General features: G+C 41.7%; 1 protein-coding gene across 2 annotated transcripts in view; it reads right to left on the reverse strand.

Annotated features, from left to right (window-relative positions):
* LOC147572887 (uncharacterized) overlaps positions 1-25,484 on the reverse strand; it is a 30,059-nt gene that overhangs the window by 1,741 nt on the left and 2,834 nt on the right. Inside the window, exons 4-6 of one of the 2 annotated variants that reach the window (XM_086692243.1) lie at positions 15,085-15,226; positions 14,702-14,797; positions 5,051-11,799 (exon numbers count right to left, since the gene is read on the reverse strand). In XM_086692243.1, the coding sequence (XP_086548369.1) occupies positions 9,134-11,799; positions 14,702-14,797; positions 15,085-15,226 (2,904 nt within the window). In that variant the 3' untranslated portion in view covers positions 5,051-9,133. Of the gene's footprint in view, positions 1-5,050; positions 11,800-14,701; positions 14,798-15,084; positions 15,227-25,484 lie in introns of those variants that run through there. The other variant, XM_086692244.1, reaches the window with a different exon arrangement.

Consider the following 25,484-nt stretch of genomic DNA (forward strand, 5'->3'; position numbering starts at 1 on the left):
CTGAATGACAACGGCAAATGATTTCGCCCTCAACACCAGAAAGAAGAAAGAGGTACAATGTGAAAAATAAAACAGAGAGGATGGTAGAACACCCATATCCTGGGGTTTTCAAAAAGACAAGATGGGAAGAAAACCCATGAATTAAAAGTTTCTCAGAATTAAAAAAAGAATGAAATTAAGGGAGGCTTTTGTGATGCCAGAGGGAAAGATCCAGAAAATCTCAGGTCTGTAAAGCAAAACACTGTCTTAACCTAAGGCAAGACCGGTAACTAGAACAAATGAGATCCAGTAAAGTGGCAAGAAAAGGGCAGCACGTCCACAAGAAGGGATACGACGGTGCTTGGAGTCATCAGTCATTAGAATGCACAAGTTAAAACAAGTTACACTGATCAGAATGGAAAAAATGACAGTGATGTAGAATAAATACTGGTAAGGATGTGAATGGTGATTGGTAATATTTGTATACTGTGGGAGTGGGTAAACTGACCTGGAAATACCTTTTAAAATTCATGTGTGGGGGGCACTTGGGCAGCTCAGTCAGTTGAGCGTCCGACTCTTGATTTCAGCTCAGCTCATGATCTCATGGTTCAGGAGTTTGAGCTCCGCATCGGGCTCTGCACTGACAGCACGGAGTCTGCTAGGGATTCTCTCTCTCCTGCTCTCTCTCTGCCCCTCTCCCGCTTGCACACACACTCTCTGTGCAGCTAACAAAGTTATGGAACTTTCTCTGTCAAAATAAACATTTAATAAAAATAAAAAATCTTTAAAATTCATGGATGTGCCTTCTCATGCAGTGGCACTGCTAACACATTTATCCATCCCCAAGAAATTCTGTACACGCGTGGATGTGTACACAGGGAATTCTGTCAACAGGATGTTTGAGATGTCCGGGTCATCAGAAGAGGTAATAAAACGCTGATCAAGCAGTGGCGTGCATAACACATTTGATAAAACATGGATATGAACTTTAAAAATGAAAAGGGATTTCCACAACTAAGTATTTGTATCCGTTAACATCACACACACACACACCCATATACGTTACAATGGAATGTGGTTAAGGTCATAAACCGACCAGCATGAATGGCTGTGAGAAGGGAACAGAATCAGAGTTTGAAACGAAGAGAAAAATCAGGCACAGAATGGCCTACAAGCAGAAACCAACATTGAATATAAATGTTTTGAACCCAGTGGTATGATTAACACTGTTCCCCAGGACTCCTCCAGAAACATTAAAACAAAAATTAAAGGGCCTGAGAAGTAAAACTCCTCATTGTTTTATGCTGTTTAGTTTTAGCCAGAGTTTCACGGCTCGGGTGCCTAAATGACGTCTGTGTCTTTTCTGGCAACTTCAACCCAACCCAGCTTCCAATAAGTTGTCGTGGCTGCTCCATTTGTTGGTTCCTCCGTACTTCAACTTTTTTTTTTTTTTTTAGGTAGACTCCATGCCCAACGTGGGGCTTGAACTCACAACCCTGAGATCAAGAGTTGCACACTTTACTGAGCAGCTGGTGTCCCTGTCACTCTGTACTTTTAAATGTTCTTGCTAGGATGAAGGAGCCCCCAGCTGGGAGTATCTGCACCGTGTTGCAGAGGTCATTTTGTGGGAGAGACTGCATTGCTCAGTGCACCACGGTGCCCCCTTGTACCCAGTTTCAGCTGTGCGCCTCCCTGCAGAGCTGAGTCCCCGGCTTCAGCCAGCAGTGGCCAGGTGACTAAGTTTAGGTCCACGGAATTCGAGCTGGGGGATATGTCATCTTCTGAGTCATATTCGAAGAGGACTGTTGTTCCCCACTGCCTCCTCCCTCCATGGGCTGTGACAGCACCATGGTGACAAGGGTAATACCTGAGGACAGGGCTTGGCCAACTGGGCCTGGGAAGGGCTGGGTGGAAACACTTCAGGCTTTGTGGGTACAGCCCCTCACAGCTGCTCAGCCCCGCCTCCACATGTGACAGCACCTACACAGCCAATGGGGATGGCCTGGCTGTGTCCCAGTAAACCTTTATGTATGGACACAAATTTCAATTTTGTAGAATTTCACATGCCATGAAATATTTGATTTTTAAAAAAAAACTGACAAATGTAAAACCCAATCTTGGCTTACAGGATGCACCAAAAGGCAGCAGGCCAAATGTGGCCCATGAACTGTACCTTGCTGACTCCTTTTTAGGGGATGGAAAAGTAACAAGATAAAGGGGACCCTTTCTCTAGAGAACATCCTGGACCGGAGCTATCCTATTTCCCTGGACCGCCTGCCTGGTAGTTTAGAATTGTACATAAGATCACCATCTTCTCTCTTACCAACTAATCCAACACTGATACAGAATTAGCCAACAGAGAAATGAACCACAGTCATTTCTTCTAAACTGCAACATATATGTTCTTCCCAAACCTAGTGGTATGCTAATGACTTAAGAGTAAGTCACAGGAAGAAAATAAAGGGCAGCCCATTCAAAACCTCTGTAATATAACAAGAGTTCTAGCAAAATCAGTAGCAATCCTAATAAAAGATGTGGTTTTAAAATGTTAAGTTCCTAATAAAATATGCAGTATTTCTATCTTTAGAAAAATGTGTGCTCACATCTTGATTTCTAAATATCACACTTGAGAGTAACAGTTTACTCCAAGGCTGATGAGGAAAAATAAAACCATGGAACATTTATCTGTACTAGTAAACAGGAAATGCTCAGGCACTGATCAGAAGGTATGGCAGAGAGGAGGAAAATGGGGCTCTGCCCATGCCACCCCCCCCGCCCCCGCCCCCCAAGTAGGAACAACTAATGAGCTGGCATCTTCTGCAGAACTCTAGAACTTGGTCCAAAATTTCTAAGTATCAGGCGAGGCTTGGTGAGGCAGGGGCACAGCTGCGCAGCCAGAAAGATGACTCTCCTGCCCACCTACCACCACCACCCCTGCCCCCACACCTCAGATCAGCTACCAAATGGGTGACAGCCTGCATTCCAGGCCAGTGGGTTGTTCTCAAACAGCTGCAGAGTGGGCTTCACCTGCTGGACAGAGGTCTGTAGGAGGGTTTCGAGGGGCATCCTCTTGTCTCCTGGACCCACATCAGTCATGGGCCTGGGCAGCCTCCCAGATGGCTCATGCCGAAAGCATTTAAAGGCACAAGTCCAGGGGCGCCTGGGTAGCTCAGTCAGTTGAGCATCGACTTCAGCTCAGGTCATGATCTCACAGTTCGTGAGTTCGAGCCCTGCATCGGGCTCTGTGCTGACAACTTAGAGCCTGAAGCCTACTTCGGATTCTGTGTCTCCCTCTCTCCCTGCCCCTCCCCCACTGGCTCTGTCTTTCTCTGCCTCTCAGAAATAAAGAAACTTAATAAAAATAAATAAATAAAGGCAAGAGTCCTGGCTGTAGCCAGCTGGAGCAAGAAACGACAGTCAAGGTGAGCAGCAAACTGAGACACCTGGGAAAGAAGAGGTTGAGAAAGGAGAGATGTGTGGGAATGAGGGCTTCTAGAAGCTTCCGTGCATGCCAGGAAATGACGTGTGCCCTGGGTGGGTCACAGCTTAGAAAAGGTCAAGAAGTCCCTAGGCTCTCACCATGGATGGGCCTGCGGGTTCAACAGAAACGAAGTGAAGGCTGAGGCAGAACTGGAACCAGCTTGGCTGAGCAGTGAAGGCATGCTTGATAAAGAGCCAGTCTGCAAAGACTGGGACAACATTGTTTTTCCTCTTTTTCTTTCTCCCCACCTCTTTTTTTGTTTGTTTGTTTGTTTTGTTTTTTCAGCTGCAGGTGTTTTAAGCAAAGTGAGAAAATACACCTAACTTCTAAGTTACTGGAACAGAGAACAGTGGCCACACATGACAAGGAATACATACCTACTGATACGGAAAAGTCAATAAAAAGAGCACACAAGAAACAACACAAACTCTGGGGTGAGGGGAAAATTTGATTCCCAGAGCTGCTGATTATATTTTAAATGCCCAGTTTTGGGGTGCCTGGGTGGCTCAGTCAATTAAGCATCTGACTTTGGCTCAGGTCATGATCTTGCGGTTCATGGGCTCGAGCCCCCGCGTCTGGCTCTGTGCTGGAGCCTGCTTGGGATTCTGTGTCTCTCTCTGACCCTCCCATCTGCTCCTGCTCAAAAATGAACATTAAAAAATATGTCCAGTTTTCATCAAGTAATTGTAAAACGTGCAAAGAAACAAAGTATGGTCTACTCACAGGAACGAGAAATTAACAAGCTGTCACCATGAGTCCTACCTCTCTGGTCGCTGGGGATGGATCAAGAGTGTGCCACTCTTGGTGGGCAGCTATTTGAGACTACATTTAAACACGAACTCCAGCAGAACCCCAAAGGCTTGGGAGAAGAGCCTGGTTAAGTCCACTCGGGAGGCTGTCTCTAAGAACTAATGTGGGAAAAGCCAAGAGAGATTTGAAAAACAGAATGAAGAGAGACGTGCTTTTCAATACGTGGCAAAACATTACAGAGACAGAGCAATGAAAACATGGTTTAGCTCATCACAATTCTAAAAGAGGTCTGTAAGACAGAAACAAACAAGCCAGAATCAGAGTACTTACAAGCTATGAGTTAGGACTGACTGCAAATAGGAGAAAACCCAAGATAACCAAGCGGCTAGCAGCTCCATCATCCAAACCAGCCAACCGCTGGCCTGTGATGTCTACCAAAGCCCAAGCAGGAGCCCCCGTCGAGTCTCGCTGGCCTTAGATTAGGCATCCATCCCAGGAACTAAACTGGGCTCACAGGGCGGGTGCTGTGACTGGCCTGCCAGGGAATGTGCTGGCTCTGGGGTATCAGCTTCCCTTTCTAAAAGGATGTAGGGAAGAGCACTCAGCACACAAAAAGGAAAACCACTCGGGGCGCCTGGGTGGCTCAGTTGGTTAAGCGGCCGACTTCAGCTCAGGTCATGATCTCACGGTCCGTGAGTTCGAGCCCCGCGTCGGGCTCTGTGCTGACAGCTTGGAGCCTGGAGCCCGTTTCAGATTCTGTGTCTCCCTCTCTCTCTGACCCTCCCCTGCTCATGCTCTGTCTCTCTCTGTCTCAAAAATAAACGTTAAAAAAAATTAAAAAAAAAAAAACCACTGCAAATGATCATTTAATCCATGATAAAGACAGTATTTCGAGTCAGGGACAAAAAGATGAGTGGCGTAGACAACTAGCAGTTCATTAGGAAAATAAAAATCAGACACATCAAGCCACATCTTGTCAAGAAAAATGGAAAAGATCAACGAATGACAATTTTTTAAAGGTTGTTTCACATAAAGAATACTTGGTATGTAACTGGGTTGCAAAAAGAATTTTCCTGTGCTCCATTTCTTTCAGACAAGAAATAATAGTACTTCATCATTGCATGGAAATTTATAGGGCACAGGGCAGTCACTGAATCATTTTCTCAAAAGAAATCATTCTTGCTCCCAAATTCCTGTATCTAACATATGTGAATTACATAATAAAAATGAAAAAAAAAAAAGTATACCTCCGCAATATTAGGATGCTTTATAGCTCCAAGGAACAGAAGTCTCAAGTCCAACAGGTGTAAGGAATGTGAACGACCTTCACCTTCCGGGTACAGAGCGGCTTCCGAGCTGGTGAATTCACCATCCGTGTGCTCCCTGCCTGCGGTTCTGCCCTCCCTCAGCTCACCACCCTGACCTCAGCCCTGAGTCACAAGACGCAATCAACAGGTATCCAGATGGACAATGCCATTCTGCCCTGATTCCTCAATGAAGAATCACCCCAAATACTTCCCTAAACATCCTGTTGGCCAGTGTTTGGTCAGACTCTCAGCCCCAAACAGCCTCTGGTGAGGGAGGAAAACCAGGCCACACCAAGGCACTGCCACGAGGAGGAAGGGCTCAGCAGCTGCCGACCTGCTGTGTGGACACTGAGTGAGGAAGGAGACAAGGACAGGACACTGTCTCTGGCGTCCTGTTGCACACGTGGCCCCTGGGTCCCTCACACGAGAACTCTGTCGCTGTACATCTGTAGGCACCCCAAATACTGTCAGGAGCAGGAAAGAGAAGGGTATTTTCTACACACGCCTGTCTTCAGTGTAACAAACACTCTGTTTTGCTAACAGAGCTGCACCCTGCCTTTGCACACTTAATGACTGTGTTTTTATTAAATCAACTAAACCCAAGACAGGCAAACACTTTTTTTTTTAAGGTATTGTTTGCCTTCTTTATTAAAGAGCAGATCAGTAACGATGGGCATCACCATTTATAAACGCCAAAAAGAGAGTGAGAGAATAGATAAGTAGTGAGGTACTTCTCCAAAAGGTTTAACGAAATTTCTCAGAGCTCTGTTAAGAAAAGTAGAGTGGACATCCGTGTCCCGACCACTATGTTCAACACTCATTAAGATCTTGCTACTTTCTGCTTCATCTACTTATGTATGCATAAGCTGCACTTATGTACTTCAAAGCTGCAGACATCATGACAGCTTACCTTTCTGTTCCGCATGGCATCCTAGAAAGATTCCCATCCATAACCACCATTATCACACTTCGGAAGAGTAACTAATTCTGTAATATTACCGAATACCATTCCACATTCAAATTCCTCTCAATGCCTCCAAAGTACATACGTGGATGTCTTCTTGAGCTGGATGTTTTGGGGGATCCGATCAAGGATCACACACTGCATCTGATTATGTCTTGTTAGTCTCTTTGGATTGAAAGAGTCCCCCTGACCCTTTCTCTCTTTTTAAAAATGACATTGGCTTTTAGAGATCAGGCCAGTTGCCTTGGTGAATGCCCCGCAGATTTCGCTGATTGATTTCTCCACTGAAGCTGTTCCTCTCTTCTGTATTTTCTGTAAACTAAAAGACTAAACGCTTGATTAAAACCATATTAAATATCCTGCCAAGACTATGCCCCAGTGCAACGTACGTACGTACCTCACACTGCATCTCAGCAAGAGGCACACGATGTCACCCCTGGTGAATGGGGGTGAACAATCATTCCATTGTGAACGTTACCTTTTACAGGGTCAGTGAGGAAGATGTCTGTGGGAGATTCTCTCACACTGCACAAACTCCCAGTTTCCTTTGTGTCAAATGATCCTGGCATCCACTGATCATCTTTGCCTAGATGCCCTAGGGGTTACAAACTAGCAATTTTTCAAATTCTATCATTCCTCCTACATTTATTAGTGGACACTTTTCTGTAATAATCAGCCTTTCCACAACTGTGCCCACTAAAAGGGCAGGGTGGAAATTCTTCTAATTACAGAGTAAGGCGTTTGGGCAAGATTTGTCTCCAATAGTGGAAATGAGCTCAAGCCCCTTTCTCTTTTTCTGTATTGCTGTGGACAGATTTTTTTGTTTATTCGAATGTTGCCATCAGTCATAGTCGGTCTGTTTGGTCATCAAATTACCTCAAATTTGGCCAAGGAGAAACCCTGCAGGCTAGCTTCTGGGACCTCTGACATCTCCCCATTAATCTTTGAGTATTTCCTTGTTTTCTGACACAAGAGGTCCCAGCCTCATCCTGGACACTTCAGGGCCCAGGTCTAGAACCAGCTGTCTCTCCGGGGAGTCCTGGTTCCTTGTGTGGGAAATGCTGGCACCATATCTGCTCATCTGTGGGAGGGTGCCATGGCTTCTGGACCCTCAGTGGACAGTTTTAGATATACAACTTCTAAAAAATAATGAGCAATACTTTCAATTCATATTTCTCATTATGGCAAGGTTTACACAAATTCTTGTTTTTATGGTCACCTCTTCTCTTAAACTGGGGGTTTGGGCTCTGGTATCTCCAATGGTTTCTTTTTGCCTTATCTTACAATATACAAAAACTGGATCCAAAATAACACCAGAATTACTAATAAAATTAATGAGCCATGTTTATAAGTTTTTGCAGGTCTTTGTCCTTAAACATATCCCACTGAAAACATACAGTCCTAATTCTGCATTCACAAGTTTCTTGTAAAAATTATTTTCTCTGTGCGGTTACCAATTTGATATAAAGATGATTTCTGTTTTCAATTTCAGAATGCTTTTATTTTCTATTTTTGAATATGTAAATAATTTTACATTTATTCAAAAGTCAAAATTTCATAAAAAGGTGTAACGAAAGAAATGTTGCTTCCATCCCTGACTCTAGCATGTTCACTCTTGCCTCCAATTCATTTTATTAGTTTACGGTATATCCTTCTAGTACTTCCCTTTGCAAAAATAAGCGAGTGTGTGTGTGTGTGTGTGTGTGTGTGTGTGTGTGTGCAAGTTACTTCCCGACTCTTACACTGAATGTAGCGTGATATGTGGTGTTGTGTACTTCCCTTTCCTTAACAGTCTGTTGGGGTATAGTACTTCAAATTTGTGAAACGTATCACTTATAATGCATATTGTACTATAAAAATATAAAAACACACTGGGGGCATTTAGTGTGAGAAATCTGTCCTGATAATTACTAAACCATGGGGAGATACTTCCTACTGACACCAATTTCAACATCTGCTACATAAACCAAACATACATCATGTGTGTACAAAGCCGTCCTTACTTGGGCACCTCAAGTGTCTCATGCTGTCAGCTGCTGCCATGTGCTTTTCCAAAGGCCTCACACTCCTACAATGAACATCTTCAAAATCTGGTACCACGTCAGAATTATGACTTCTAATGCTACATTATCTCTAGAAAAAACAATGTATCCACATATTCCAAATTGATAGAATTCCCCTCAATATTAATTCCTTTCTTCTACAGAGTTTGATTTTTTTCTTTGAACGCTTTCGTGTATGTAAAACATTTATATAGTTCCACTCCAGCATCAATTACCTGGTGATCAGTAAGCTGTGACTCTCTAAATGCTTTTATACTTTTGTTGCACTCTGTGATTTTAGCCCTGTGACTGATTTCTCTGAGACACAGGTTAGATTCATAGGTAGACGCTAATATACGGGACATTGTTAGGGCTGTCTCTCCACGTGAGTTCTTTGATATTTAGTACTGTATGACATGGATACCCCCCCGACATTCATTCCAGAGAGAGCCCACAAACCCCCGCTCCCTTGTCTTCTGATGCCAATTAAAGACTGAATTTCCATAGGAGAGGGTCTCCACATTATTAAAGTCATAAGGTTTCTCCTGGGTTCTCTTGGCGTGACAAAATTTGACTTCGCTCAGGAGGGTTTTCCATATCTGCTGCATCTTTAGGGTATCTCTCTTGTGTGAATTACCTGATGCTTTGTGAGAGTCGATTTCTTGCAGAAGGACTTCCCACATTTGCTACATTCATAGGGCTTCTCCCCCGTGTGTGTGCGCTGGTGAACCGTGAGCGTCGACTTCATACAGAAGGACTTCCCACATCGCTTACACTCATAGGGCTTCTCCCCTGTGTGAGTTCTCTCATGATTTATGAGGTTTGACTTCACATAAAAAGTTTTCCCACATTCCTTACATTCAAAGGGGTTCTTCCCTGTGTGAGTTCTCTGATGGACAGTGAGGTGTGATTTCATACAGAAAGATTTCTCACATTCATTGCATTTATAAGGTTTCTCTTCTGTGTGAGTTCTCTGATGTATGGTTAAGGCTGACTTATAACAGAAAGATTTCCCACATTTGTTACATTCGTGGGGCTTCTCCCCAGTGTGTGTTCTCTGGTGTTCAATGAGGTGTGACTTCTGGAAGAAGGTTTTTTTACATTCCTTACACTCATAGGGTTTCTCCCCTGTGTGTGTTCGCTGATGTTTAGTGAGGTGGGACTTCTGGAAGAAGGTTTTCCCACATTTCTCACATTCATAAGGTTTTTCCCCCGTGTGTATTCTCTGGTGTTGACTGAGGGCTGACTTCATATAGAAGGATTTCCCACATTCATTACATTTATAGGGTTTCTCCCCCGTGTGAGTCCTCTGGTGTACAGTTAAAGTTGACTTATGGCGAAAGGTCTTCCGACATTCGTTACATTCATAGGGTTTCTCTTCCGAATGTGTCCTCTGATGATCGGTGAGATTGGACTTCATGGAAAAGGCTTTCCCACATTCACTACATACGTGGGGTTTCTTTCCCGTGTGATTTCTCTGATGAATATTAAGAAGTGACTTCACATAGAATGACTTCTCACATTCATTACACTTAAAGGGCTTCTCTCCAGTGTGAGTTCTCTGGTGTATGATGAGGGTTGACTTCATATGGAAGGCCTTCCCACATTTGTCACACTCATGTGGTTTCTCCCCTGTGTGCGTTTTCTGATGTTTAGTGAGGGCTGATTTTTTATAGAAGGACTTCTCACATTCATTGCATCCATAGGGTTTCTCCCCCGTGTGGGTTCTTTGATGTACTATTAGGATGGAATTCATGGGGAAGGCTTTGCCACACTCGTTACATTCATAAGGTTTCAAACCGGTGTGAATTTTCTGATGTTTAGTGAGGTTTGATTTCACACAGAAGGCTTTCCCACATTCCTTACACTCATAGGGTTTCTTCCCTGTATGAGATACTTGATGGATAATCAGGGCTGATTTATAGCAGAAGGACTTCCCACAATCTGCACATTTATAGGGTTTCTCTTCTGTATGCTTCCCCTGGTGTACGTGCAGGGCTGACTTATAGTAGAAGGATTTCCCACATTCATTACATCCATAGGGTCTCTCCCCTGTGTGTGTCCTCTGATGGTCAGCAAACTGTGACTTCTGTAAGAACGTTTTCCCACACTCATTGCATTTGAAAGGTTTCTCCCCCGTATGTGTTTTCTGATGTTTGGTTAAGTTCGATTTCACACCGAAGGATTTCCCACATTCCTTACACTCATAAGGTTTCTCCCCTGTGTGAGTCCTCTGATGATGATTGAAGTTTGATTTTGCGTAGAAGGATTTCCCACACTCGGTACACTGATAGGGCTTCTCTCCTGTGTGAATCCTCTGATGGACTTTGAGGGCGGAGTTATGACGAAAAGACTTGTTGCACTCACTGCACACATACAGCCTCCTTTCTGACTGTGTCCTCTGCTGACCAGGAGGGGCCAATTGAACCGGGGCTGTGTCACACTCACTAGGCTTCTCTCCTGGGTGAGATCCCGGAGGGTCTGTGGGTTGTGATTTCTGAAAAGTTTTCCCACATTTATTACTTTCACATGGTTTCTCTCCTGTGTGTATCTTCTGGTGCTGAGTCAGATGAGACTCCTGATAAAAACACTTCCCACAGTTACTACATTCAAAGGTTTTCTCTCCCGTGTGAGTTGCAGGAGGTTGAGTGAGATGGGACTTCTTGCTGAAGTTATTCTCATTTTCATTAGATTCTTGGGTTTTCTCCTCTACGTTAACTTTCTGATGTTTTAAGAGGGCTGACTTCTCACACTCTTTAACCTCAGAGTGACTCTTCCTTGTGTGAGTTTCCTGAAGGACTTGGCAGGCTGACTCATCACTGATATTTCCCCCATGTTCTGTACAATCAGGGGGTTTCTCTTCTGTTTGAGCCCTTGTAGGTGGAATGATGGCTGACTTATTAAGGAAGGTTTCTCCACATTCATCATCTTCAAAAAGTAGTCCCAAAGTTTGAATTTTGTGTTGCTCAGTAAGGTCCTGAGTCTGACTGAGGGATTTCCTGTCTTGGCTATGTGCATCAGATTTCTTCCCAGTAGGAATATTTTCTTGATTATTATCAAAAAGAAATTTCTCACATGCAGTAATTTCATCAGAGTTCCTACTTGAATGACTTTTATCACTAATAACGGATTCTGAAACATTTTTCAAACTCTTTCCACATGAATCATACTCACAGGGTGTTTTTCTGCAAACATTCTCTCTCTTCTTAGTCAGAGATTTTTTGTTAATGAGTGAAACTCGCCACAAACATTTATCTTGGTTTTCCTGGCTTCTGTCTATAAGGTCATAAATAAGAAAACTTAAGTCTACTTTAAAGATGTTAACACATTTTCTATGATTACCAAGATCAAGATAATTAACACATCCATCACCTTATGTAGTTAACACAAGTAGATTGTGCGTGTGGTGAGAATGGTCAACATCTACTCTCAACAACTTTCCTCTGTTCTTACTGTCTTAGTCCCCATGCTGTGCATCACACCCCCAGAACTTGAATAAGTCATTTGTGAGGAAAAAAAAAAATCAAGCTGATCTAAGACAACCATAATAGCATTTAGTGCTAAAAGCAATGGAGAAAGAATGACAAATCCTTCAAGACTAAAAGTAAATCCCAATAGTTTCATATGTAGACAAAATGGTACTCAGGTGAAGTAATGCCAGTGAGTCTGAACATGCAAGAATGCAGGTAAATACTGTTTTCATGAATTCTTAAAGAACCTACTAGAAAATGAACTTCAATCAAGAAATAGTAGGGGTGCCTGGGTGGCTCAGTTAAGCATCCAACCTCGGCTCAGGTCATGATCTCATGGTTTGTGAGACTGAGCCCCATGTCAGGATCTGTGCTGACAGTGCAAAGTGTGCTTGGGATTCTCCCTCTGCCTCTCTCTCTGCCCCTCCCCAGCTCGCTCTTTCTCTCTCTCTCTAAGGAAGGAAGGGAAGAAGGAAAGGAAAGGAAAGGAAAGGAAAGGAAAGGAAAGGAAAGGAAAGGAAAGGAAAGGAAAGAAGAAACAGTAAAATGTAATACAGCAGGAGACTGCTTCTGAAGACTGATTTGTTGAACTGGGAATCAAGCCTGGAAGCGGGGCCTGGCTATGAGAATACAATGAAAACATAAAGGACTTCAGATCTTCGAATTATTCGATGTTAAATTATAAACGTCCCCAAACCGATCCTCCCCAACCCCCCAGCGCAGTAACACCTCCCACCACCATCATCATGTTGCTCAGATGGAACGCTTGCCTCCCCCCATCACATGCCACATCTGACTCAGCAGCCAATCCTCCTCTCTAAACACGCAGCCCCGCCTCCCCATGTGCACCAGCTCCTTATTCTAAGCCGCCATCACTTCTCATCTGAAGCAATGCAAGCATGTCTCCCCCACTGAAACCCAACAGCCCACACAGCTCACCATCTAGGCTAACCTGACTAGTGCTCTGCTGTCTTTGTGACAGGACTTTACTCCTGCAGGAAACTCCTGCCCAGGAAGCTACAGATTGCAAGTAATTTTAATGTTCAGTTCAGAAGCTTCCCCAAAACCCTTTTTTTTTTTTAATTTTTCAAATTATTATTTTAGAGAGAGAGTGCTAGCAGGGAAGACGGGCAGAGGGAGGGAGAGAATCTGAAGCTGGCTCCACGCTCGGTCCAGGGCTCGATCCCACAACCCACAATGATTGTGACCTGAGCCTAAATCAAGAGTTAGACGCTCAGCTGACTGACCACCTAAACACCCTTTCCCAGAAACCTTTCAAATAAACTGCTTAACTTTCCAATAAATAATAAACTTTTTCTCCAGGACTCTTCAATCCTTGTTGTGTTCACACATCCTGAACTATTACATTAGCATCCTTACCCAATGGTTATCGAGATCCTGTCTGAAACCATACCCTCAAATCCCACAAATAACCTGATTTCGTTCACCTACCTACAAGGCACTACTGAAACTGTTAGGGTGAGCAATAAATTCAAATGTGCCATATTGGCGGGTGATTCCGGCAGCGTGCTCGTGGGGCCAGCCCTGCATACAGTCTCTGTTTCTACTTTTAACCACCAAACTCACACCCATCTCTGATCTTCTTGGACAGTAGTGGCCACGGAAATTCTTCTAAAATATTCTTTTGCAGAAATCTGTTAACAGCTGCCCATTTCACCAAAAATAGAGTCAAAGCCCTTACCATGCCCTGTAAAACATCATCGGGGCTCTGGCTGACTCTCTGAAGTCATCCCCTACCAGTGTTCCTCTCAAATGCATCCTTGCAGCCACAGTGGCCCCCAGAGCACTTCCAACAAACACCTGCCACAAGAGCACGGCCCAGGTATTCACTGTGCCTGGAACCCCTAGAATCCACATAACATTCAATTATCTGCTCTAAGGTGGACCTCATCAAAAAGGTATTCTCTGACCACCTTTTTTTTTTAATTTTTATTTTTTTAATATTTATTTTTGAGAGAGAGAGAGATAGCGTGTGAATAGGGGAGGGGCAGAGAGGGAGACACAGAATCTGAAGTAGATCCAGGCTCCAAGCTGTCAGCACAGAGCCTGACACGGGGCTCAAACTCACAAACCATGAGATCATGACCTGAGCTGAAGTTGGACGCCTAACCAACTGAGCCACCCAGGTGCCCAGGTGGGGTGTCAGAGAGCACACCCCATTCCATCTGCTTTTAGCCTGCTTTAATTGTCTTCATGGGTCTTGTCACCACTTGATAGGTAAATTTTTTAGTTATATCTATCTTCTCCTGCTAGCTTGTAAGCTCCAAGAGCTCAGGAAGATTGTTACATTTACTGGTTTATCTCCAACACCAAGAACACGAGTGGCACATAGTAGAAATATCTGCAGAAGAATGAATGAATGAATGCACACGTGGGGGGGGGGGACATAAAAAGAAAATACACCATGAAAATGGAGGAAGATGCACACTAGAGAAAGAAACAGAAGACGCTAAGATGACGCAAGCAAGGGTTCAATACTGGGTATCAGGCAGAAAAGGACAGCAGTGGTATTTACAAGTGATGAAGTAGGGCGATTTGGGTGATTGGAGGTCTGCTAGCTCACTGTTCAGCTACTTCCGAAGGCCTCAGGGCCCAAAACAGAACTACTGAGACACACACCAACCTCAGAACCAGCCCATCCGGGACCTGATTTCTGTGGGCTTCATTCTCCATAATGACTAACTCACCTTGATCACCCTGATCTGGGGATTCTCCCCTTGATGGCCACAGCTCTTCTCCTTGCTCCAACTTGAAGATCACCTCTGGTTTGGTGAGGTGACACCCTGTGAGTGGGATACAGGATAAAACTCCTCACGGGCTGCTTGGGTATCAGGGCCCGTGGAGGACGAGGAAGGTGCAGCTTCAGGAGCCACATGATAAAGGTGCCCATTTGAACCTTTCATTAGGGAGGCAGGAACACATCCTTTCTATGCCCAATGCGAAAATCTTTGACCCATGAGATGTACACACATTATCACTAAACACTCCTTCAAGGGCCCACAAACTCTGGCAGCTAAGAACGAAGAAAAGAAACGCATGCTATGAGACATTACACAGGAACACCCCTCACCCACTGAGACCAGGTGGCTGTAGTTCTCCAGCATCACGTCCCGGTACAGCGTCCTCTGTGTGCCTGTCAGTTGTAGCCACTCATCCCGGGTAAAGTCCACAGTCACGTCCTTGAACGACACGGATCCCAGACCAGCGCATTTCTGTTCAAGCCAAAGAGATCAGTATTAGGTGACATGAAATAGATATGTGAGAACTAACTCTTAACATGTTTACTCTGAGAGTTTACGACAAATATACATGTTGCCTACTCTGTATCTTGTTTTGTTTTTATTTTGTGGGGTAAACTGATATGACAGGAAAACCCAGTGCATTAACTTATTAATTCAAGTAAAAAAACTACACTTCCCACTGTGTTTCTGAAACTGTCCTACCCTGCCAAGAATATTAAGCTAAATCATTCCTCTTTTCTTCCCCCTGCCCTTAAGGAGCTTAAGCCTTAGTAAGGAGACAAATCACATTTACAAACACTTATCCTGTAATACGGTATTATGAGAGGTGCATGGGAATCATGTACAGTTAGTGTTAAATAAGGGTAGACAATATGGCTCTATTGTGTATTGTCAGGTTGTGCTTCATCTAGCAGGGGATCTTTGTTAATGTGGCACCATTACACAAGCAGAGCCAAGGAGGCTTGACAAACACCCAGAAGTGTGACAGGAGAACGCGGTGTAGGACTCTAAGAAGATAAAGTTCTGCAAAGGTGTTCAGGGATACATTACAGGTGAGTCTGGGTCTTAGTCCTATAGCTGAGTGTCTCTAAAATACTGCACCCTCACCCTAGCAATAAATTTTTGAGCACCTCCAATTAATTTATTTATTAATAAATAATATATACACCCTGTCAACCCATGCAATAATGATAGGCTTAATTTAACTTTTTTTTTCCCTGGCTAAAAGTTAAATGTAGACAATTGACTGTTTCCTTCCTACTGGAGCATCCTAGGCCCTCTATAGGTGGGAGGTAGGACACTCAAGATAATGAGGAGCCAGTAAGGATTGAAAGCAATCACTGTCACAGCTGCAATGTTTACACTGAAACATAAGACAGATCTCAAATCAAAAACTTCCAAAAACCCTACTTTAAAACTTAAGGTACCAGGAAAAGAAGAAATTAAACCAAAACCCAGCTGAAAGAAATAATAAAATCAGAACAGAAATAAACAAAATAGAAAAACAACAGATAAAATGAAAATAAAAGCCGATTTTTCAAAGAGATAAACAAAATGGATAAACTTTTACCTAGATGGACTAAGAAAAAACAGCGAAGTCTCAAATTACTAAAATCAGAAATGAAGAATAAAGACATTACTACTAACTTTGCAGGAATAAAAAGGCTTATAAGACATTACTATGAACTACAGTGTGCCAAAACACTGGAAAACCAAGAGGAAATGGATAGATTACCAGAAACACAAAACCTAGCAAGACTAAATCAGGAGGAAAATAGATGATCTGAACAGAACTGTAACTAGGAAGGAGACTGGGTCAGAAATGAGGAATATAGGGACAAATACAAGTCCAGGACCTCATGGCTTCACTGTTTCATTCTATCAAAAATTCAAAGAAGAGCTAAATTACAATCTTTCTCAAACTTTTCCAGAAAACTGAAGAGGACTGAACACTTCCTAACTCATTCTGTGAGACCAGCATCACCATACCAAAGCCAGAAAAAGACACTGCAAGAAAACTACAGACCATTATCCTTTACGTACAGATGCAAAATCCTCAACAAAATTCTAGCAAACCAAATTCAGCAGTACATTAAAAGTACTACATACCATAACCAAGTAGTTTATTCCTGGAATGTGAAGATAGTTCAAAATATGAAAATCAATCAACATCATATACTACACATTGACTGAAGGAAAGAAAACCATACGATAATCTCAACTGATGGAGAAGCATCTGACAAAATCCAGTACCCCTTCTTCATGAAAAAACACTCAATAAACTGTGAATAGTAAGAACCTACCTCAACATAATAAAAGTAATACATGGAAAACCCAGAGAAAACATCACATTCAGTGGTAAAAGAAAGTTTTTCCTCTAAGACCAGGAACAAGACAAGGATGCCCAATTTTTGCCACTTCTATTCAATATAGTACTGGAAATTCTAACCAGAGCAATTATGCAAAAAAAAAAAAAAAAAAAAAGAGAGAAGATATTCAAATCAGAAAGGAAGAAATAACATTACATCTATTTGCAAATAGTATGATCTTGTATGCAGAAAACCCTAAAGAGTCCACAAAAAAACTGAGCTAATAAAAGAATTCAGCAAAGTAGCAGGAAGGACACAAAGTCAACACACAAAAAACAGTTCCATTTCTGTACACTAACAACAATTTGAAATGGAAGTTATAAAAACAATCCCATTTACAATAACATCAAAAAGAATAAAATACTAGGAATTAACAAAGGAGGTGAAAATTTGTACAATAAAAGCTACACAACACTGCTTAAAGAAATTAAAGACATAACTAGATAGGAACACACCCCACATTCATGGATTGGAGGACATAACATTGCAAAGATGTCAAGATGCTACCTAAAGCAATCTACAGAATCAACACAATCCCTATCAAAATCCCAATGATTTTTTTTTTTTTTACAAAAATAGAAAAACTCTTTTTAAAATTCCCATGGAATCTCAAGGGACCCCAAATAACCCAAAACAATTTTGAAAAAGAAGAGCTGGAGGACTCATATTTCCTGACTGCAAAACTCACTACAAAGCTACAGAAATCAGAACAGTGTGGCACAGGCAATAGACAGACATAGACAAATGGAATAGAGAGCCCAGAAATAAAACCTCACATACAAGGTCAGATAGTTTTTTGTAAAAGTGCCGAGACCATGAAGTGAGTAAAAGACAGTTTTTTTTCAACAAATGGCACTGGGAATACTGGGTATCCACATGCAAAAGAATGAAGTTGGAACCCTATTTAACACCACAGACAAAAATTAAAGTGGATCAAAGACCTAAATGTAAGATTTAAAACTATAAAACTCTTAGAAAAAAACTTAAGGCAAAATCTTTATGACACTATACCTGGCTATAATTTTCTGGATAGGACATCACAACAAAAGGGTAGGCAACAAAAGAAAAAACAGATAAATTGAACTTCCTGAAAATTACAAAGTCTGTGCATGAAAAGACACTCTCAACAGAGTAAAATGCAACCCACAGAATGGGCCAAAATATTTGCAAGTAATATATCTGATAAGGTGTTAATACCCAGAATACATAGAGAACTCCTAGAGCAAAACAACAACAAACCACAAACATCCAGTTCAAAAATGGGCAAAGAAGCATTTTCCAAAGAAGATACACAAATGGCCAATAAACACATGAGAAGACGGTCAACATCACTGATCATTACAGAAATGCAAATTAAAACTACAATGAAATACCACCTTGCACCCATTAGGTTATGATAATACACACACACACACACACACACACACACACACACCCAAGTGCTGGAGAGGATGTAGAGATAGGGGATCCCCTGTGCACAGTTGGTGGGGATGTGAAATAGTACAGCCATTATGGAAGGGTGTGGCAGTTCTGCAAAAAAGTTAAAAACAGAATTACTGCATGACCCAGAAATTCTGCTTCTGGATATAGACCCAAAAGAATTGAAAGCGGGATTGTGAAGAAATGTTTGTACACCTGTATTTATAGCAGCATTATTCACAATAGCTATAATGTGGAAACAACCCAGGTATTCCTCAACAGATGAACAGATAAGCAAATGTGTTATATACACAAAATAGAATATTATTTATCCTTAAAAAGGAAGGATATTCTGACACATGCTATAATATAGATGAACCTTTAAGACATTATGTTAAGTGAAATAAGCCAGCCACAAAAAGACCGATACTGTATGACATCATTTACATGAGCTAAATATATAGGAATATCAAACATAGATATAAATATATAAATATATCAGATATCAGAATAGTCAATATCACAGACAGAGAATAGTGGTTGCCAGAGACAAGAGAAAGGGTTGCCAGAGACAAGAGGAATACAGTTATTGTTCAATGGGCACAGAATTTCAGTTTTATAAGATTAAAAGAGTTATGGGGCTGGATGGTGGAGATGGCTGCACAACATTATGAATGTATTTATTTAATACCACTTAAAAATAATTAGAATGGTAAATTTTATATGCCACAATAAAAAAACTGGGGAAAATTGCATTGAAGAGTGAACCCCCATCAAATGTACATGGCTGGAGAAAGACACACTATGCTAATACTAACCAAAAGAAAGCAGGCGGGCCTATATTATTTTCAGGCTCAGCAGACTTTAATAAAAGTTCTCAAGGATAAAGAGAGGCTTTCATGATGATAAAAGGGTCAATTCTCCAAGAAAAGGTAATAATCCTCAATATGTATGTGCCTAACAACAAAATGTCAAATATATTAAAACTGACAGAACTCCAAGGAGAAAGAGGTGAATCCACCGTTACATAGCTGGAGACTTCAACATTATTCTACCAGAAATGGACAGATCCAGCAGGCAAAAAATCAGTAAGAGAGTTGAACTCAACAATACCATCGGTCAACTGGATCTAACATCTATAGACTACTTCATCCGACAGAAGCAGAATACATTCTTCTCCAGTTCACCTGGAACATTCACCAAGACGGACCACATTCTGGGCCATAAAACACACCTTAATTAATTAAGAGGAAATAGAAGTCATACAATTTCTGCCCTCAGACCACAGTGGAATTAAACTATACAGCAATAACAGAAAGATAACTGAAAAACTCCAGAATACATGAAGATCAATCAACACACTTCTAAATAACACACGGGTGAAAGAAGAAATCTCAAAAGAAATTTAAAATAGTTTGTACTAAATGAAAAATAAAACACAATTTATCAAATATTTGTGCAATGCAGCCAGAGCAATACAGCAAAATGTATAGCATTTAGTGCATAGTTAGAAAAGAAGAAAGATCTAAAATCAATCACCTAAGATTCCACCTTAGGAAACTGGAAAAAGATCCACAAACCAAAAGTGAATAGAAGAAAAAGAAATAATAAAAATTAGAGTAGAAATCAAATGGAAATTTCAAAAGAAATTGAAAAATTGAAATCAATAGGAAAAAAAAAGTCAATGAAACCCAAAGCTGATTCTTTGAAAAGATCCAAGAAAAAAAAAAAAATCAATAAACCTCTATCTAGGCTTTCTATGAAAAAAAGAGAGGACACAAAGTACTAAGATGTGAAATCAAAGAGAGGATATAGTGATATCCTAGGGATATTAAAAGATCCTAGGGATGTTAAACTAATAATAGAGGAATACAATGAATAACTCTGTCCACAAATTTGATAACTGCATGAAGTTATTCAAAGACACAATCTGCCAAACACACAAGAAGAAATACACCAATCTAAATAAGTCTATATCTGTCAAAGAAATTGAGTCAATAATTAATAATCTCCCAAAACAGAAAGCACCAAGCTTAGATGCGTTTACTGGTGAATTCCACCAAACACTTAAGGAAGAAATTATACTACTTCTCTACAATCTCCTTTACAAGATAGAAACAGAGAGGGCGCCTGGGTGGCTCAGTCAGTTAAGTGTCTGACTCTTGATTGCGGCTCAGGTCGTGGTCTCAGGTCGTGAGATTGAGTCCGGCATCAGGCGCCATGCTAGTTGGGGAAGTCTGCTTAAGATTCTCTCTCTCCCTCTCCCTCTACACCTCCCTGGTTCATCATGCATGTGCACTCTTTCTCTCTCTCTAAAAAAGAAAAAAGAAACAGAGTGGAATAGTTCCTATTTCATTCTATGTGGCCATCAATACCCTAATATTAAAATAAGACAGACATTCCAAGAAAACTACACGCCAATATCTCTCATCAACGTAGAAGCAAAATCCTCAATAAAATATTAGCAAAACAAGTCCAACAATGTATAAAAAGAGTTATATATCACAACCAAGTAGTATTTTTCCCAGATACACAAGGCTGGTTAAATATTTAAAATCAATTAAGATAGGGGCGCCTGGGTGGCGCAGTCGGTTAAGCGTCCGACTTCAGCCAGGTCACGATCTCGCGGTCCGTGAGTTCGAGCCCCGCGTCGGGCTCTGGGCTGATGGCTCAGAGCCTGGAGCCTGTTTCCGATTCTGTGTCTCCCTCTCTCTCTGCCCCTCCCCCGTTCATGCTCTGTCTCTCTCTGTCCCCAAAATAAATAAAGGTTGAAAAAAAAATTAAAAAAAAAAAATAATAAAATAAAATCAATTAAGATAAACCCATTTCATCAACAGGCTAAAGAAGAAAAATCACATGACCACATCCATAGATGCAGACAAAGCATCTGAAAAATGATAAAAACTCTCAATAAACTAGGAATACAGAGAAAGGTCCTCAACTTGATAAAGAATACCTACCAAAACCTACAGCTAACATCATACTTGATGGTGAGGAACTAGAAGCTTGGGAACTGATTGGGAAGGAAGAAATAAGGTGTCTTTGTTCACAGATGACATGTTCATCTATGTAGAAAATTCAAAAGAATTAACAAAAAAAGTCCTGAAGCTATTAAGTGATTATAGCAAGTTTGCAGAATACAAGGTTAATATACAGCAGTCAACTGTTCTCCCTTATAACGGCAATGAATAAGTGGAATTTGAAATTAAAAACATAATTTCATGTACATTTTCACCGAGAAAAAAATGATACTTGGGGGGCACCTGGGTGGCTCAGTCGGTTAAGGGTCCGACTTCGGCTCAGGTCATGATCTCACAGTTCGTGGGTTTGAGCCCCATGTCAGGCTCTGTGCTGACAGCTCAGAGCCTGGAGCCTGCTTCCAATTCTGTGTCTCCCTCTCTCTCTCTGCCCCTCACCTGCTCATGTTCTGTCTCTCTCTCTTTTTTTTTTTTTTTTTTTTTTTTTTTTTAATTTTTTTTTTCAACGTTTATTTATTTTTGGGACAGAGAGAGACAGAGCATGAACGGGCGAGGGGCAGAGAGAGAGGGAGACACAGAATCAGAAACAGGCTCCAGGCTCTGAGCCATCAGCCCAGAGCCCGACGCGGGGCTCAAACTCACGGACCGTGAGATCGTGACCTGGTTGAAGTCGGACGCTTAACCGACTGCGCCACCCAGGCGCCCCCTGTCTCTCTCTCTTATAAAAAAAAATAAACTTAAAAAAAAATTTTTTTAAATGGTACTTGGGTATAAATCTAACAAAATATATACAAAATATGTATGAGGAAAATCATAAATCTCTGATGAAACAAATACAAAACTAAATAAGTAGAGAGTTAGCCCATGTTTGTGGACAGGAGGACTCAATGTTGTCAAGATATCAGTTCTTCCCAACTTCATCTATAGCTTCAATCCTAATCAATCCTAATCCTCCTAATCAAAATCCCAGCAAGTTATTTTGTGGATATCAACAGACTCTAAAGTTTACACATAAAGGCAAAAACCTACAGTGGCCAATATAATATTGAAAGCAAGGAACAAAGTTGGAAGACCAATACTACCTCACCCCAAGTCTTATATAAAGCTGTAGTAATCAAGGCACCTGCTACTGGTGAAAGAATCAATGGAACAAAACAGAGATCCCAGAAATAGACCTCCATAAATACAGTCAGCTGATCTTTGACAAAGGAGCAAAGACAGTCTTTTCAACAAATAGCCCTGCAATAATTGGAAATCCACGTGCCAAAAAATTAATCTACATTCAGATCTTACATCTTTCCCCAAAATTAACTCAGAATGGGTCACAGACCTAAATGTAAAATACAAAGCCATACGACTCCTAGAAGACAAAACAGAAGAAAATCTAGACTTTGGGTTTGGAGATGACTTTTTATATACAACTTCAAAGGCATAATCCACAAAACAAAGAACTGATGAACCAGACTTCATTAAAATTAAAACTTCCACTCTGTGAAAGACATTGTCAAGAGAGTAAGAAGACAAGCCACAGACTGAAAGAAAATATTTGCAATAAAAATATCTGGTAAGGGACTGTTACCCAAAATATACGAAGAACTCTTAAAACTTAACAATAAGCAGGGCACCTGGCTGGCTCACTCAGAAGAGCGTGTGACTCTTAATCTTAGGGTCATGAGTTCAAGCCCCACATCAGGTGTAGAGATTATTAAAATAAAATAAATAAACCTAAAAAATAAAAACTCCACACTAAGAAAACAAACAACCTGAGACCTTCAGGGACACCTCACCAAAGACACACAGATAGCAAATAAGCATATAAAAAGGTGCTCCTGGGGCGCCTGGGTGGCTCAGTCGGTTGAGCCTCTGACTTCGTTGAGCGTCTGACTTCGGCTCAGGTCATGATCTCACAGTCTGTGGGTTCAAGCCCCGCGTCAGGCTCTGTGCTAACAGCTCAGAGCCTGGAGCCCGTTTCCAGTCCTGTGTCTCCCTCTCTCTCTGCCCCTCCCCCAGTCTCACTTTGTCTCACTCTGTCTCTCAAAAATAAATAAATATTAAAAAAAAATTTTTAAAGGTGCTCCATATATCATTAGAGAAATGAAAATTAAAATACCACCACACACCTATTAGTATGACCCAGATCCAGAACATTGATAACACCACATGCTGGTCAGGATGGAAAACAACAGGAATTTTCATTCAGTTCTGGTGGGAACGCAAAATGGTATAGCTAGCGTGGACAAGTTTGATGGGTTTCTTATGAAACTAAACATACTCTTACCATATGATCCAGCAATCACACTCCTTGATATTCACTCCATGCAGTTAAAACTGGTGTCCACACAAAAACCTGCACGTGGACATTTATTCCAGCTTTGTTCACTACTGCCAATACTTGGAAGCAACCCAGATGTCTTTCAGTGGGTGATGGATAACTACACTGTGGCCCATCCAGACAGCAGGGTATTATTCAGAGCTGAAATGAAATGAGCTATCAAGCTATGAAAAGACAGACAGGAATCTTTTTTTTTTTTTAATGTTTATTTATTTATTTTCGAGAGAGAAAGACAAGGTGTGAGCAGGGCAGAGGCAGAGGCAGAGAGAGAGGGAGACACAGAATCCAAAGCAGGCTCTAGGCTCTGAGCTGTCCGCACAGAGCCCTACGTGGGGCTCGAACCCACAGACTGTGAGATCATGATCTGAGCTTAAGTCAGACGCTTAACTGACTGAGCCACCCAGGTGCCCCTTCAGGAATCTTAAATGCATACCACTAAATGAAAAAAAGCCTGTCTGAAAAGGCTACATACTGTACAATCCCAACTATATGACATTCTGGAAAAGGCAAAACTATGAGGACAATGAAAATATCAGTGGTTGCCAGGGGGAGGGAGAAGGGAGGGATGAATAGCACAGAGGATTTCTAAGCACAGTGAAAATGCAGAACATAGGTTTAAACTGCATGGGTCTACTTATACTCAGATTCTTTTTTCTTTAAATTTTTATTTACTTTGAGAGAGAGAACATGAGTTGGGGAGGGACAGAGAGAGATACAGAGAGAGAGAATCCCAAGCAGGCTTCATGCTGTCAGTGCAGAGCCCAATGCAGGGCTCAACCTCTTGAAGCGGGAGATCATGACCTCAGCCAAAATCAACAGTCGGATGCTTAACTGAGTGAGCCACCCAGGTGCCCCTGATGTTTTTCAATAAATTCAGTACTACAAATATGTTTTCTCTTCCTTATGAGTTTTTAATGACAGTTTCTTTTTCTCTAGCTTATTTATATTGTAAGAATATAGTATACAATACAGGTAACATAAAAATATGTGTTAATCGACTGTTTATGTTACTAGTAAAGCTTCCAGTCTATTAATAGTTGAGTTTGTGGGGGGAGAGAGCTAAAAGCTATGTGTAAATCTCTGACTGAACGAGGTATTGGTGCACCTAATCCCCAAGTCGCTCAAGGGTCAACGGTACGCTGTATGATATCGTAATTGGGTATACATGTTACACATTTGTCAAAAACCCACAGTGTGAACACCAAGAGTGAACCCTAAGGTAATCTATGGACTTTGGATGATTATGATGTATTAATGTAGGTTCATCAATTACAACAAATGCACCTCTCTGGGAGGGGGGGGATGTGGATAATGGGGAAGGCTGGGGGGTGGGGGGTAGGAGTACATGAGAAATCTCTGTACCTTCCACTCAATTTTGGTGGAAACCTAACGCTGCTCTAACAAAAACCAAATCCTTAAAGCAACAACAAAACTCCACCTTGTATGATCCGAGACAGCATTCAGGGAAGGGAAAGGACACCCTAGTTCTCCCGGATGGCCCTGCTGGGTTCCCAGGTAGGATGGTTACCAAGTAAGAGCAGAGTATGGGGCACCTGGGTGGCTCAGTCGGTTAAGTGTTCGACTTCAGCTCAGGTCATGATCTGGCACGGTTCATGAGTTCGAGCCCCATG

Source organism: Puma concolor, chromosome E3 (assembly GCF_028749965.1).
Source record: "Puma concolor isolate L17-30 chromosome E3, mPumCon1.1.hap2, whole genome shotgun sequence".
NCBI classification, from domain to species: domain Eukaryota; kingdom Metazoa; phylum Chordata; class Mammalia; order Carnivora; family Felidae; genus Puma; species Puma concolor.